The 14,638-nt window shown below is 47.8% G+C and overlaps 1 protein-coding gene across 5 annotated transcripts in view; it reads left to right on the plus strand.

Moving 5' to 3' along the window:
• Positions 1 to 995: 995 nt before the first annotated feature.
• The window catches only part of SFMBT2 (Scm like with four mbt domains 2), a 115,300-nt gene continuing 101,657 nt past the window's right edge, over positions 996 to 14,638 (plus strand). The window contains exons 1-3 of one of the 5 annotated variants that reach the window (XM_053256708.1): positions 996 to 1,570; positions 9,511 to 9,668; positions 12,918 to 13,015. In XM_053256708.1, coding sequence (XP_053112683.1) covers positions 9,563 to 9,668; positions 12,918 to 13,015 — 204 coding nt within the window. In that variant the 5' untranslated portion in view covers positions 996 to 1,570; positions 9,511 to 9,562. Of the gene's footprint in view, positions 1,571 to 1,721; positions 1,781 to 9,510; positions 9,669 to 12,917; positions 13,016 to 13,219; positions 13,393 to 14,638 lie in introns of those variants that run through there. The other 4 variants (XM_053256711.1, XM_053256709.1, XM_053256710.1 and 1 more) reach the window with 4 other exon arrangements.

The following is a 14,638-nucleotide window of genomic DNA, read 5'->3' on the forward strand; positions in this document are numbered from 1 at the left end:
CCTCCCTGGCAGCATCTCCAAGATAGGACAAGATTTTATTTTTTTTAATAGGACAAGATTTTTTTATTGAACCAACAAACTACCAAAGCATACAGTACGTTGCCAAAGCACAATTATATACAAAGTGGTTGTTTGTACATGATATATCTAGGGCTGAGAGAGATTCCTGCCTGCCACCTTGGAGAAGCTGCTGCCAGTCTGTGAAGACAATCCTGAGCTAGATAAACCAATGATCTGACTCAGTATATGGCAGCTTCCTAGGTTCCTATGAGCTGCCCATGATTTCCATGTAGAAAGCCAAGGGCTTTGCCTCCCTGTTGAGACTCTGGGGCCGGGACTGCATCCCTTCCGAACCACACCACACTGGCCTGTCTGCACTTCTGAATTTGCTGGTTACACCATTGACTGGACTCCTACATCCCTTAAGGGGTTGCCCGTCCCCCCTTTCCGGCTGCTCTGTTTTTTATGGCTGTTTTTGTTGTGTGATGTTTTTATAGTTTTAATTGATTTTAATGTTTCAATGTGATTGGAATGTTATTGTATTGATTCTTGTAAACCGCCTTGAGCTACTTGTATGAAAGAAGACGGCGTCTACATCTCACAATCAATCACTCCATCCCTTCCCGGGGACGCATCTGGAAACCAGTTGCTCCGCCACAAGGGATGCATCGCGGCTGCAGCAGAACCTCACGCCGGACCCCAACCTAGAGGCGCAAAGCTGCAGACCATGCAACTTCTTCCTCGGGAGTAGAGTCCCCTCCAAGTCCTCCTCATGCTTGCGACGAGTGCCGTGAGCGCACCCAGGCAGGCTCCGCGGGGAACCCCCGCGCAGGACCACTTTGGAAGGGGAAAGCAAAAGAACATGTTGCAATCCTCGCTAGGAAAGGTCATTGAAGGAGGCGGCAAAGCAAAGCGAAGCAAAGCGCGCACACACACACACAGAGCGAGCGAGAGACCAGGCGAGCGGCAGGCATGCGCAGTGGGAGGATGCCATATTGGAATGAGTGTGTAGCAAGGGGAGCGAGGCAGAGAGGCGAGCAGATCGCCGGTTCGCCAGCCAAGTCCGGCGCTGGGGCTGGGCTGCTTCGTGGCGGGGGAAGGGAAGGCGAGGGGGGGAGAAAGTTCCAGCAGGTAAGGCGAGGCGCCCGGCGGCAGCGCTGCTCTGAGCCAGCCGGACGGAGCTGATCTGTCGGAAGATGGGCTTTCTCTGGCGTCGCGGCGAAGGATGGCTCGATGAAGGGGGGGGTTTTTTAGTGCCTCGCTCTCTCTTTCTTTTTGGCAGGTTTATTCACAGCGCGGGGGGGGGACGGGACCTCCAGATCAAAGGGTGGGGAGGGAATACACACACACTGACTGACGCACACACACACACGCAAGTTATTGCAAAGTGCTTTTAGCCGCGGATGTTTCCGTCGCTGGGTGAAAGCTCTGGCTGCTGCTCCCTCCCATAAAAGAAAGATTTTTTTATTTTTTTAAAAAAAATCCCTCTCCTGACGTGCAGCACGATCTTGCGCGCCTGTGCTGAGAAGTTCCTTCCACGGGATTATTTAAAGTGGGATTTTACGCCCAGGTAAGTGTGCGTAGGATCGCAGGCAGGCATGCGGCCCGAGCCTCGGGGTGTTTACTCGGGAGTAAGCCCCTCTGAGTTCCCTGGGGTTTCTGCGCAAGGAAATGTAAGCACCAGTGCTGCCGAGTCCTTTCCGGAGTCGGGTGCCGCGCGCGCCTGACCAGAGAGCGTCGCGCGCTGTTCGGCTACAATCCTAAAGGCACTTTCCTGAGAGTAAGCCGTATTGCATACCGTGGGACTTACTTCTGAGTCAAGGAGGATAGGATCGGGCGTGCGTGCACCGTTTTGGCAATACGTTGCCTCTCTTTTGCGAGTTGTCATGAAGGAGAAGTGCGGTTGCTGTTTCAATGGCATCGCGTGGATTCTCTGGTTTGTCTTTGGAATCGCGCCAGATTAGCGTGTGCTGATGCATTTTGACGTGCCTGCCTTTTAATCTCATGTGGCCGCTTCGGATTTACTAGGCTAATGTATTCTCGGAGACTGTTACACTTGCGAGGTGGGAGTTAGGGAGAGGTGCATGGAGGGGGTGGTAGGGGTTAGGGAAGATCAGTAGAAAATAGTTTTTAAAAAAAACAGCAAAAAACATTCCCCAAACTCTCCAGTGGGTTGGAATAATTCCCGATTTCTCCCTCTCCACTGATGTGATTTCATTTCTGTTACTGCTGTAAGTGGCTATTTAAAGAGCTTGTCAATTTCAACATGGCGGGTTCAGGCATTTCCACAAACTGGAAATAAACACGTTTTTCTTCCAGAAGGGAGGCGAGGCAGAGGGTTGTGTGCAGACCTGAGCGTGCCTACTTCGGAGTAAATACGCGTAGGATCAGGCCGGAAATTATAAACCTCCTTACCTTGGAAGTACAGCTGGAATCCTAAACACACCAAAACGCTTGGGCTTAACCATGTTTACTCGGTGGTAAATCCCGTTGATTTCAATCGGGTTGATTTTTAAGAAAAATACACGGGAGGGAAGGTGGTTAGTCCGAGCGCCGTAGATTTACTGCCGAGTAAACGTGTGCACAGGATCCAGAGGGACAGGTTTGCAGTCCGATCCTTCCTTCCTCGGAAGTAAGCCGCATTGTGTTCAAAGGGGCTCGCTTGCGTGTAGAAAGGGGCTTGAGTATAGAAAGGCAAGTGTAGAATTGGGAAGCTACACAGGGCTTCTGAGTTTGGGCCCCGTAGAAAATGTTGGGATGATGCCCCATTGCACAGAAGGGGACTTACTCCAGAGTAAACAGGGGCGACACCTGCTTTTAGGTAGGATCACTCCCGGTTTCTGCCCCGAAGTGCTTTCTTGGTGGGAAAAGCGAGTCCCCGCCGACTCAGCCGAGGCCAAATTAGGCGCTGCGGAGAGGCGCAGAAAAGGGGCTTTACACAGGGACTTTGGATCCGAGGTGGGTTTCGTTGGGAGCGCCATGCGCCAAAGTGCAGCCTGGATTAAGGCCAAGAGAGAGACGTCACCAGAATCTGTTTTCAAGCCGGCGTGTGGCGTGTTCTCTGGTTTGCGGAGGACCCCGCATCTCTGGGCTAGTAAAACTCCTCTCTGGCCATCGACGGCGAGGGAGGCTGGTTGGGTGCGGAGGCACACGCCCTGGACTGGGCCCGCTTTCCCCCCGAACAAGTGTGGGCAGGGCAGCCCGATCCACTGCATTGTTACTCGCAAGTCCCAGACGGAGTTCAATGGGGCTTTACTCCCGAGTCAGTCGCGTAGCCTTCTTGAGTTGCATGGGACGGGTTCCCAGTCGGGCTGCAAACCCATGATGCGCGTTTGCCTGGGAGTAAGCCTGAGCCGATGAGGCCTGTTTACTCTGAGGGAAATCCCCTGAGTTCAGTGAGGCTTATCGCCACCTATGCGTCCCAAGGAATACAGCAGTGCGTCCCTCCCGATCCTATGCGTGTGTGTGTGTGAACCCCGATCCCTTAAATTGGGGAGGGTTTACTCTCAAGGAAGCGCACCTGGGGATGATGATGGCCGTCATTTGTCGCCAGGCTGCGTGCGGGAAGGCAGCGCGAGTCGATCCTTGCAGCCGAGGAAGGTGGGGCAATAAGTACCAATGGTCACAGCTGCGCGAGCGTCTCCCGACAGACAAAAAGATGGTTGTCGGAAAGGAAGTTTTCTGTGAATAAAGCGCTGGACAGCAGAAGCCTGTGGTGGCAGCCGCTGAGAAGCAGCGCTCTGGGTCGGATCCCGGCGGCTTCCTGGCGGCACTCGGAGCCTTCTGAGACTGTGTCCGAGTCGTTCTGCAAATCTAGCAGGCAGAATAGGAAGGTGGAGGAGACCAGAGATGTTTAAACATCCCAGAAGAATTGGCCAGCCAAAGAGATGCCAGCGCCAGCATGGAGAGCAAAGGGATTATCAAAGGGGTGGTCCCCAGATGTTGTTGGACTGATCAAGTGCTGTCAATTCGGTGTCGACATGTAGCGACCACAGAGATAGATTCTCTCCAGGATGATCTGTCTTCTATTTGGCCTTTAAGTTCTCTCAGTGGTGCATTCATTGCTGTGTAATCAAGTCCATCCACCTTGCTGCTGGTCATCCTCTTCTTCTCTTTCCTTCAACTTTCCCCAACATCATTGACTTCTCAAGGGAGCTGGGTCTTCGCATCATGTGTCCCAAGTATGATAGTTTGAGCCTGGTCATTGGTGCCTCAAGTGAACATTCTGGATTGATTTGGTTTGTTTTCCATTGGATCCATTGGTTTGGATCCATTGGATCCAAACCAAATTCAATCCAAACCAAACCAAATCCAAAACCAAACATTGGTTCATTGGATCCATTGGATCCAAACCAAACATTGGATCCATCCAAATTCTGGATCCATTGGTTTGTTTTCCTGGCTGTCCATGGTCTCCTCAAAAGTCTTCTCCAGCACCAAAGTTCAGAAGAGTCAATGCTTTTTCTCTCTTGCTTTTTCAAAGTCCAGCTTTCGCATCCATAGAGTGTCTGGGTGGGGGGTGGGGGGGACCATTGCCTGAACGATTCTGATCTTTGTAGGGATGGACGCATCATGGCCAGTGGCGGAGGGAGGCCACCAGTGGCCTGGGTTCAGCCTGCTGTCGTGGCCCCCCTAGCCCCGCCCCCTGTGTCAGCCTCTGACATCAAATGCAGGAGGCAAAGGTTAGCCACGCCCCCTGCATCTGACATCAGACACAGGGGGCGTCGTTTCGCTCGCAAATGGGGCTGCATGGCCCCGTTTGCGAGCAGGATTGGCCAGCGCTGCGCTCGCAGTGTGGCCAGGAGTGGCTCTCCCTGCCTTTTAAAGATAGGGAGAGCTGCTCCTGCCACTCTGCGAGCATGTTGCTGGCCGATTTTTTTTTTTGCAAATAGGTGCATGCGGCCCTCTTTGCGAGCTAAACCACGGCCCCCACGTCTGGCATCAGACACAGGGGCGTGGCTGCGGTGTGAGGTGCGGCGGCCCCTGAGGGGTGGCGGTTCAGGTTCTTTGAACCCAATTGTGCATTGGTGGCTCCACCCTGGTCACAAGATCGAAATATGCTTTCCAAGGCCTTCATTGAAGCAGAGGAGAGCTGGTCTTATGGTAGCCAGCATGACTTGTCCCCATAGCTAAGCAGGGTCTGCCCTGGTTGCATATGAATGGGAGACTTGATGTGTGAGCACTCTAAGATATTCCGCTCTGGGAAGAGCATCTAGGTTCCAAGTTCCCTCCCTGACTTCTCCAAGATAGGGCTGGGAGTGATTCCTGCCTGCAACCTTGGAAAAGCCACTGCCAGTCTGTGAAGACAATACTGAGCTAGATAGACCGATGGTCTGACTCAGTATATGGCAGTTTCCTATGTTTCCTATGAAACCCTGCCAAGTGCTAGTCTGCAGCGTATTTCTTGACTGCTGGATCCTTGACTGTTGACGGTCGATCCTAAGAGGCAGAAGCTATCTACCACTTCAGTGTCTTCATTGCCAATTCTGAGGCTGGTTGGTGTGATATCCGTCATTAGTTTTGCCCTGCTAGTTTAGCCCTGCTAAACCCCTGCTAACTGGGCAAAGAGGCACCTTTTAATGTGGTTCTCTTTATTTAGCAGTTGGAGAGGAACTGGCCCTATCCACCTCCAGCACAGGACCTCCAGTGGCTGTTGCTGGTGTCTGTCTTATGTTTCTTTTTAGACTGTGAGCCCTTTGGGGACAGGGAGCCATCTTATTTATTTATTATTTCTCTGTGTAAACCGCCCAGAGCCATTTTTTGAGGGGGTATAGAAAAATAAATTAATAATAATAATAATAATAATAATAATAATAATAATAATAAATATAATAAAATAATCTTCTTTACATTTTGCCATAGTTCCATTTTTTCACTGTGCTCCTTGATTTTCATTACTAGAGCATCCGCATTCTTAGCTATCAGCGTGGTGTCATCAGTGTAGCGCAGGTCCGTTGTGACAGGGCAGGGTTCTCATCCTTTGTTGGACTACACTTCCCATCAACCTGGCTGGTGTGACTAGGGATGATAGGAATTGTAGTCCAACAATAGCTAGAGGGCCAAAGTTATGCAGCCCTATGTCAGGGGGTGATGGGAGTTGTAGTCCACCAGCATCTGGTTGGCACCCAAGCGTGAGAACTTGGGGCATATGCTCAAGCTGGGCAGGACTTTTCTTAATGTCCAAACAGACACAAAATATGCAGTTCCACCTAAAAAAGAAAAAGGGCAGTTCTGAAAGAACATTTGTGCTGCTCAGAAATCTGTATCGTGTAAAGTTTCGTTTATTTATTTACATTTATATCTCACTCTTCTTCCAAAGGAGCCTGGAATGATACACACAGTTGTGTTTATCCTCACAACCACCCTGTGAGGTAGGTTAGGCTGAGAGATAAATGACTGGCCCAGAGTCACCCAGTGACTTCCATGACTGAATAGGGGTTTTGAATGTGGGTTCCCCCCACTCTTAATGCAACACTCTAACCACCATGGAGTCACTAAAAAGTGACTGATATTCATGAGAAAAGTCAAGTGAGTAGTTTGGGATCCTCTAGAACCCAGACCCTGATCAGGCACATCCATTTCTCCTCCTCCTGCCAAAGCCACTTCCGGCAGACCCCCCTGCTACTCCCCACAGAGTCTTCCCCAATGAATACAACACTCTTCTGCAACTGTGCTGTCAAATTCCCATTTCTGAGGTAGGATTTCTTCCCACTCTGTGTGGGCTTCTAAATGTCATGGAATGTGACTCTTACTAGGCGATAAAGTCTGTGTGCACAGACAAGAGAAATGCACAGGTGCATGTTGCAGGCACATGCTACATGTGTGAATCATACTCACTGACCATAGTACAGTTCTGAACCTTCCTTTGAAAAAGCCCTGGATAAAGCGGGGAGGCTGGGGGCGGGGGGTGGGAAGCAAAAGGCAGGAGGGTTGCCTTCCCCTAGGTATGTTGTGTGAACGCAAGTGAAGAGACGCCTTTGGGCCAGGGGCGTAGCAAGGTTGGAGTGGGCCCAGAGACAAGATTTTAAAATGCGCCCCCCCCAACTCAGCTCATGAAGTAAAGAAATCTTAAATGAGGCTGAATAGTAGTAACAAAAAGCATTGTGTATGTGTGTATGTGTGTATGTGTGTATGTGTATATATATCTATATCTATATCTATATCTATCTATCTATATATCTATCTATATATATATATCTTATGTGCCACAATAGAGCATCCTCCTAAATTATTTTTTTAAAGCTTTTGTAAATTGTGGACGATGCAAGTCACTTAATGGTAAAGTAGAAAGACATGTTGTTCTGGTAGCTCCAGGTCTTAACACTCACATCAGTTTCGGAGGATGAATACAACTGAAGGAAGCCTGGGTGGGTGCGCGGCTGGGGGAGTCAGTCATGTGACTTGCCTCGGGGGGGGGCCCAAGGCAGTGTGCCCCCAGACAACTGTCTCCCCTTGCCCAATGATAGTTACGCCCCTGCTTTGGGCAAACCTGATTGTATGAACAGCAACATGAACGGAGTCATTTAGGTCAGGGATTCTCAACGTTGGGTCCCCAGATGTTATTGGACTTCAACTCCCATAATCCCCAGTCCCAGTGGCCTTTGGTTGGGGATTATGGGAGTTGAAGTCCAATATCATCTGAGGACCCAACGTTGAGAATCCCTGGTTTAGGTTGTGACCAGTCAGAGGTCCCCGTTCTGGCCCACATGTACAGCCTCCTCCTTACCACATCTGTACCAGATATGGGGTCCAAACCTCCTTAGCCAGCTGTTTTCCCGGCTAGTGAAGGCATATTTCCCAGCCCCATTTTAAAACCAGAGGCATGTCGCCTTTTGACATGTAGCCAAAAGTTTTCCTTTTAGGTTGTGAAAAAGAGCAAAGGGTATTGACATATTCAGTTGTATGCTCCACAAGGGATTTATGTACAGCACACAGAGTGTGGGCACAGGCAATTCACACATTATGTTCAGCTTACATACAGCAGTGAGTTCCCTACATTTGAGGGCTCCAGTTCTGAGATTCTGTATGCAAATGAACACAGATATTGTCATTTGCACTAAAACATAACCGTAGTGCTTCGCATCTGTATATTGTTCAAAGGGCTTCACGTGAATTATCTGGTTATAACAACTCATACCTTGCAGGGCTGTCGTATTATCAACTGATAATACGTATTGCAAGTGAGGGTGGCTTGCCTAAGGCCAAATTATTTATTTAGGATATGTACTGTGTATACCACTTTTCAACAAAAGTTCACACGGTAATGTGAACTTTTACAAAGTAAAGGAACTTTTAACAGAGAAGTAGGAAGGAATGGTTCGTTTAACAGAACTTTAGTAAAACCTTTAGCAGAAAAGTAGGGGGAAATTGCTCCCTGTCCCAAAGACAGAGAAATATGGGTCCCTGGATATTTTTGGACTACAACTCTAATTACTCCCAGTGACAACCGTGTTTGGCTATTGTGGCTGGGGATGATGGGAGTTGTAGTTCAACATCTGGGGACCCGAGTGTGAAAACTCTTTCTTTGGGGAGAGCTGGGGTTAGTCCACATATGAGAGGAGATTTGCAGCTGAGCATGTGGAAAGTTGAAACAGATTGTGCTTAAGTGGTGTCAAAGGGGGAGCATTCTTGTCTGGTCTTGTGAGGAGAGCTGCTCTTGTGCTAGCAAGCATGAATTGTCCCCTTTGCTAAGCAGGGTCTGCCCTGGCTTGCATTTGAATGGGAGACTACATGTGTACAATATTCCCCTTAGGACATGAGGCGTTTAATTAGATTGGGGAAAAGTCTTGGAGATAAGTGTGGATTTTAAACAGTGGGATACAGAACACTGAAGCTGATGTCTAGACATCAAAAATGCCTGTTCTTTGTTGCAATTCCCTCTTTCTGTGTTTTAATTTACCCAATAAAAAGGTCTGGAGAGAAGTATTGTCGCAGATCCATCATGCGTATTGTGTCGCCATTATATCAACTATGTTTAACTTGTTCGCTAAGTTGTGTTCCTTTTTAACAGGGAAACGGTGGGATAAAACAAATATCAAAACTATGGGTGGGCTTTCCCATAATTTACTGGAAACTGAGGGATGGATTTAGTGGACAGTCCTTTCCACCCCTTACTTTGCTGTAATGATTCAGAGGCCTTTGTGGTACCTTGCCTGCTAAGTTATGTCGTCAACAACAACAACAACAACAACATTTATATACTTCTGTTCCTCAAATATTTCCAAAATGATTTACATAGAGAAATAATAAATAAAATGGATCCCTGTCCCCAAAGGGCTCACAATCTAAAAAGAAACGTAAGACAGATACCAGCAACGGTCAGTGGAGGGATGCTATGCTGGGGGTGGAGAGGGCCAGTTACTTTCCCCCTGCTAAATAAAAAAGAATCACCACATTAAAAAGGTGCTTCTTTGCCCAGTTAGCAGGGGTTGAAACAGAGCTATGGGGGAAATGTATATCTGTGGGTGCAAGTTCTCTCAGTCGCTTACCCTCCCCCCCCCATCTCTACAGGAAGATTGTGGCCCACAATGAACTGGGAAACGGCAAGCCCCTTGCCCAAGTGATGGAGACTCGAGGGTCAGTGATCTTCAGCATGCAAGAACCCCAGTGCCTCTCCATGGAAGTGAATCCAAGCCCAACCAATGGAGACACAGAACAGTTTGATTCAGGTAGGCTAAAGGTTTCTCCTCCAACTTTGGCGAAAGTCTTCAGGCCACTAATGTCTGACGCTAGTGGGAGCTGTCTCAGCTCAGTAGCAAGGCAAAGGCAGAAAGGCCTTAAAATCAGTCCGGTCTGTGTTTGGGTAAAAGACCTTGGGTAATAACAATCTTTTGTATCACAGGCACCTGTCTCACCTGTAACTCTCGCAGAGGTGACTGGCCTGCAGGTAGAGACTGGTATGACTGAATGCTCCTCCTGACCAGAGTTCACAGTCTTGCTGAGAGCCTTTTCCCACCATACACAGCAAGAAGCCAGACTGCCCTGTGTGTCCATTCAGTAGGGCACTGGAGCTGATTTTGGATCTTTGGTGTGTATATATGTGAATAGGCGCCTCAAATGCATGGTACAGATAAGAAGTGTACTGATGTACCTATGTTCAACATAACATGTGAATAGCTGTATCTGTGTACACTGTACACAGATTGTACAAGTGCTGAATATAATGTGAGCACGGGGCTAATGGGAGAAGAGCTGGTCTTGTGGTAACAAGCCTGACTTGCCCCCTTTGCTAAGCAGGGTCTGCCCTGGTTTGCATTTGAATGGGAGACTTGATGTGTGAGCACTGTAAGATATTCTGCTCAGGGGATGGAGCCGCTCTGGGAAGAGCAGAAGGTTCCAAGTTCCCTCACTGGCAGCATCTCCCAAGATAGGGCTGAGAGAGACTCCTGCCTGCAACCTTGGAGAAGCCGCTGCCAGTCTGTGAAGACAATACTGAGTTAGATGGACCAAGGGTCAACACCAGTGGTCAGTATAAGGCAGCTTCCTATGTTCATATGCTGGGGTTTCTAATGATAAATGAAATGGGTGTAAGGATAGGGAGGAACCACCTGACAAAATTCTCCCATGTTTCTCCATGGGAGGAGCCCTGAAATTCTCTTTCAGATTCCACTTTGGAGGCATTTTCATTCCAACCGTGAATCGTTGTCTGGGATACAGTGTCCCCTCTAAGCCATGCATACATACACTCAGTCAATTTTAGATTCCGCTCAGGTTGAATCGGGAGGGTCGCACTCTGAATGCGTGTGCACACTCACTGCCTTGATACTGCCGCCCAGAACAAAACTCATTCCACACACAGACGGAAAAAATTAGAGAGAACACTGCTGGGATACCAGATTAATGGAGAGCACGAACACTATGGACTGTAAGCTCAGTGCCTCTTTTGTGAATGGAAAACATTTGTGCAAAACGGGGATGATCTGTGCTGATTTCTCCTGACTGCTGCAGCCCATATACTCCTGTTTCGGAGGATCCCTGGCTTGCATGAGCAGATTTTTTGGCAGGCACAGGGGTTTTCTGCTGCAGGGTGGGTAGAGAAGTTTGCTTCCATGATCTTCTTTCTATTCACACTCTTTAGCATACAGCTGTGTGTCTTGTTCTCCTGTCTGGAATAGGTGTCATTTTCTGGACAAACCGGAAAGTCTGTTCCTATTCATTTTAATGTTTGCATAAAGCACTTGTCCATCCCTGAGAACGACTGCTAGCACAACTTGCCACCTTCTAGACCTGCTTTCTGGTTCATAAAATGATTTGGGCAAGTTCCTTAATTGGGTCTGTCAGCTCGTCCTTTTAATCACCTGGAAGCTGTGATGATGGATGCTTCTGCAGGCAAAGATCTCTTTGCAGTGCCTTGATGATAAATATGTACCTTAGAGGCTTAACACTAGTCAGTAAATATACTTCCAAAGCTTACTTGATTGCTTTGGGACCTTTTAGAATAAAAAGGCAAGTAGTGAAATTGCTGAATTTGCAACAGAAAGATTCTTAAAAATCCTTCCATGGCGAATGACAGCTAGATCTTATCAAAATTAGTGGCAAAACCAGTGGGGAACTTCCCTGCCCAAAATATACTGAGATGAATTAGGTGTGTACAAGATTACATGCTTCCAACCTGCACATGCATGGGGACATAGGGCACTGCCTTATACTGAGTCTGGCCATTGGTCCATCTAGCTCTCAGCTATCAGTATTGTCTACACTGACTGGCAGCAACTCTCCAAGGTTTCAGGTGAGAATCTTTTCAAACCCTACCTGGAGGAGCCAGGGAGTGAACCTGGAACCTTCTGCATGCAAGCATATGCTCTGTCACTGAGCTATGGCCAATATCTTACAGCAGACAGTGCTCAAGTGTAGTCACCCATCCAAATTCAAACCAGGGTGGACCCTGCTTAGCATAAGGGGCGTTTTATGCTCACTACTGCAAGACCGGCTCTTAAATAAAGGGTGGGCAAACGGCCCTCCAGCTGTTGAACTACAACTCCCATCACCCCTTGCCACAATTTGTCGTTCAGCCGCCACTGGAGGGCCAAGTCTGCTCACCTCTGCAAATGAACATGTTATTACAAATGAACATGATATTACATTGAGGGTTAAACTTGATGTTACTTTACGCACAGGTTTTGCAAGCATGTTAATTAGCAGCTGGGTTGGGGATCCCATAGATTAGGACTGCAGTGGGGGGGAGGGTTTTTTACTCCTGTCTCCCCCCATGCCACTTACTACAGTCTGAACTGGGGCCATGGCCGGTACTATTTGCCGCGAGGGTGAAGAGCTTCAATTGATGCCAATGGCAGCTTCTTTTTCCTTGGCAAACAGCCGCTGTGGGAGAAATCGAGACCATGACAAGGGTGGGGACTTGGGAGAAAGCACCCTCCCCTCCTCTGCTGGAGCTCCAACCTTAGTCCCTTCTACGATACTCCCTAGGACAGGATTTGCCTTGGTCACAACTGGTAGACCCTGGGCTGACACTTTTATTGAGCTATTCCACAAGATGTCTGTCTTGCTCAACAAGACGCATCCAAAGAGGTCTGCCTTGGTTCAATGCATATACTGTACAAAATTGTGATTTCTTCTCCCCTTCCCAATATGCATCACTTTCCACTTATTTATATTAAACCTCATCTGTCCATTCAGCCAGTTTGGAAAGAACTTTTTTGGAGAATGTGCAACTGTGTGTGAACCAGCCTGTAGAGTCCCCTGTCTTCTGGAGTTGTTAAGTTTCGGAAATCACCCCGCTAAATATATTAGAAATGCAAGGAACGCCTTTTAAATGCAACTGAGTACAGCTTTTGAAATCTGCATCTTGGTTTTTAATGAGCAGAGCTGTTTTTCAGTTTCTTACTTAGGCTGACAGTCTCTAAAACCTAATTGCTGGTCTCAACTCACTCTTTGTATCCTGTCCGTTTTCTTTTTTAAAGCAGGTGAAAGTTCAAATTCTGAGGATGTCGACTTCAACTGGGATGAATACTTGGAAGAGTCTGGCTCTATTGCTGCTCCTCATACTTCATTTAAGCACGTAGGTACTTTGCCTGGCGTCTCTAGCCCTCATTACCGATGATTAGCTTGGAAACAAGGAGGGTGTTTGCTCAGTCCCCCTTTCTGGATCTTCATCAGAATTGTGCGGGTATTTGGGATGGGGAGGGGATCTTTTTCCTCTTTTAAACTCCAAAAGCACATTGGTGAGGTGGGGGGACTGATGCTTATACATGCACATTTCTTCTTCTTAGTATTCAGGAAAAAACAATCCAATTTCCTTCTTTAAAAAGTTAAAGGAAAAAAATCAGATACAGCATAAGGCGTGTTTTCTCTGTGGTTTCCCCTGGACTGTGGAATGCTCTTCCTGCTGAGATTAGATCTGCTCCATCCCTGTTGACTTTTCGGAAACAACTGAAGGTGCATCTCTGCAGCCAAGCTTGTTATTTATTCGATGTTTTATGGCTATTTTAATACAGATCGAGAATCCTTTATCCGGACTCCCGAAATCTGGAAAGCTCTGAAATCCGGACACCATGCTGAGAGAGAGAGAAAAAAGCTTGTAGCTTCAACCTCTCACACACACAAAAAGCTCTCAGCCCCCAAACCAATCTCAGCCCCAACTCAGCAGCTAACAGAGTATATACAGTACTGTATAACAAAGCAGCAAAAAGCCTGCAACTCACAGAGAAAACATTACGGCAGCTCTGTAATCAGCTGGGAAGTGTTGGGGCCAGGATTGGGTGGCACGCACGGTTTGCAGGAGCGATCACTTACGGCCCCTAAACTCGCTGTTGTTGCTTCCTCAGCTTGTTAGTTCCCCTTTTAGTTCTTCCCCTCAGGCTTTGCTATCTGCCTTTTGTTTACTGCCTCACAAGCACTGCCACTCACACGCTTCTCAAGCCAGTGTGAGAGAGGAGAAGGCAGGAAGGCGGGAAGGAGTGCGATCCCATTGAGAAGCATGTGAGAGTGGAAGGAGGGAAAAACAGTAATCTTTCATCTCCAAGGTATCTCATTTATGAAAATATTCCGAAATCCGGAAAAATCCAAAATCCGGAACACCTCTGGTCCCAAGCAGTCTGGATAAAGGATTCTTGACCTGCATGGTTTTATGTTTTAAATGAAAATAGTTTGTTTTGTTCTTGGTTTGTTTTATGCTGTAAAGTGCCTAGCGACTTCGGTAGTGGGTGGCATACATATTTATTAAATAACATTCATCCTCACTGGGCAGGTTCCCACAAACCTGGCAATGTTGGCTAGGTGGGAAACAGATTCCTGTGGCACTCCCAAGATCTGAAGCCAGCTTGACAATCTTGGGTTGGTGTGTTGCCGCCACCCAGAGATCACTGACATTCCCCCTGGTTCTCATGATACGCTTTGCAGGAGTGTGCACACTGCAGGAATCTCCCATTCCCACCCAACTGACATGGTTGAGATTGTCTACATCTGAAAACTGGCCCATTGTCTAACGAGTGGATACAGTACAAATATGTACCTAGACTTATATTTCATTCAAGTTCCAGAAATTAACAAATAAATATCCAAGGCTGACAAAACCAATCACTTTGTTTCCTACCAAAGCTTTGCCAATCCCACACTGTATCATCTCCCGGAAGAGTCCTTAGTCTCTGGCCTCCACGTTCTTCCCTGTTCATTCCAACAAGGG

Source organism: Hemicordylus capensis, chromosome 5, assembly GCF_027244095.1.
Source record: "Hemicordylus capensis ecotype Gifberg chromosome 5, rHemCap1.1.pri, whole genome shotgun sequence".
NCBI lineage: Eukaryota > Metazoa > Chordata > Lepidosauria > Squamata > Cordylidae > Hemicordylus > Hemicordylus capensis.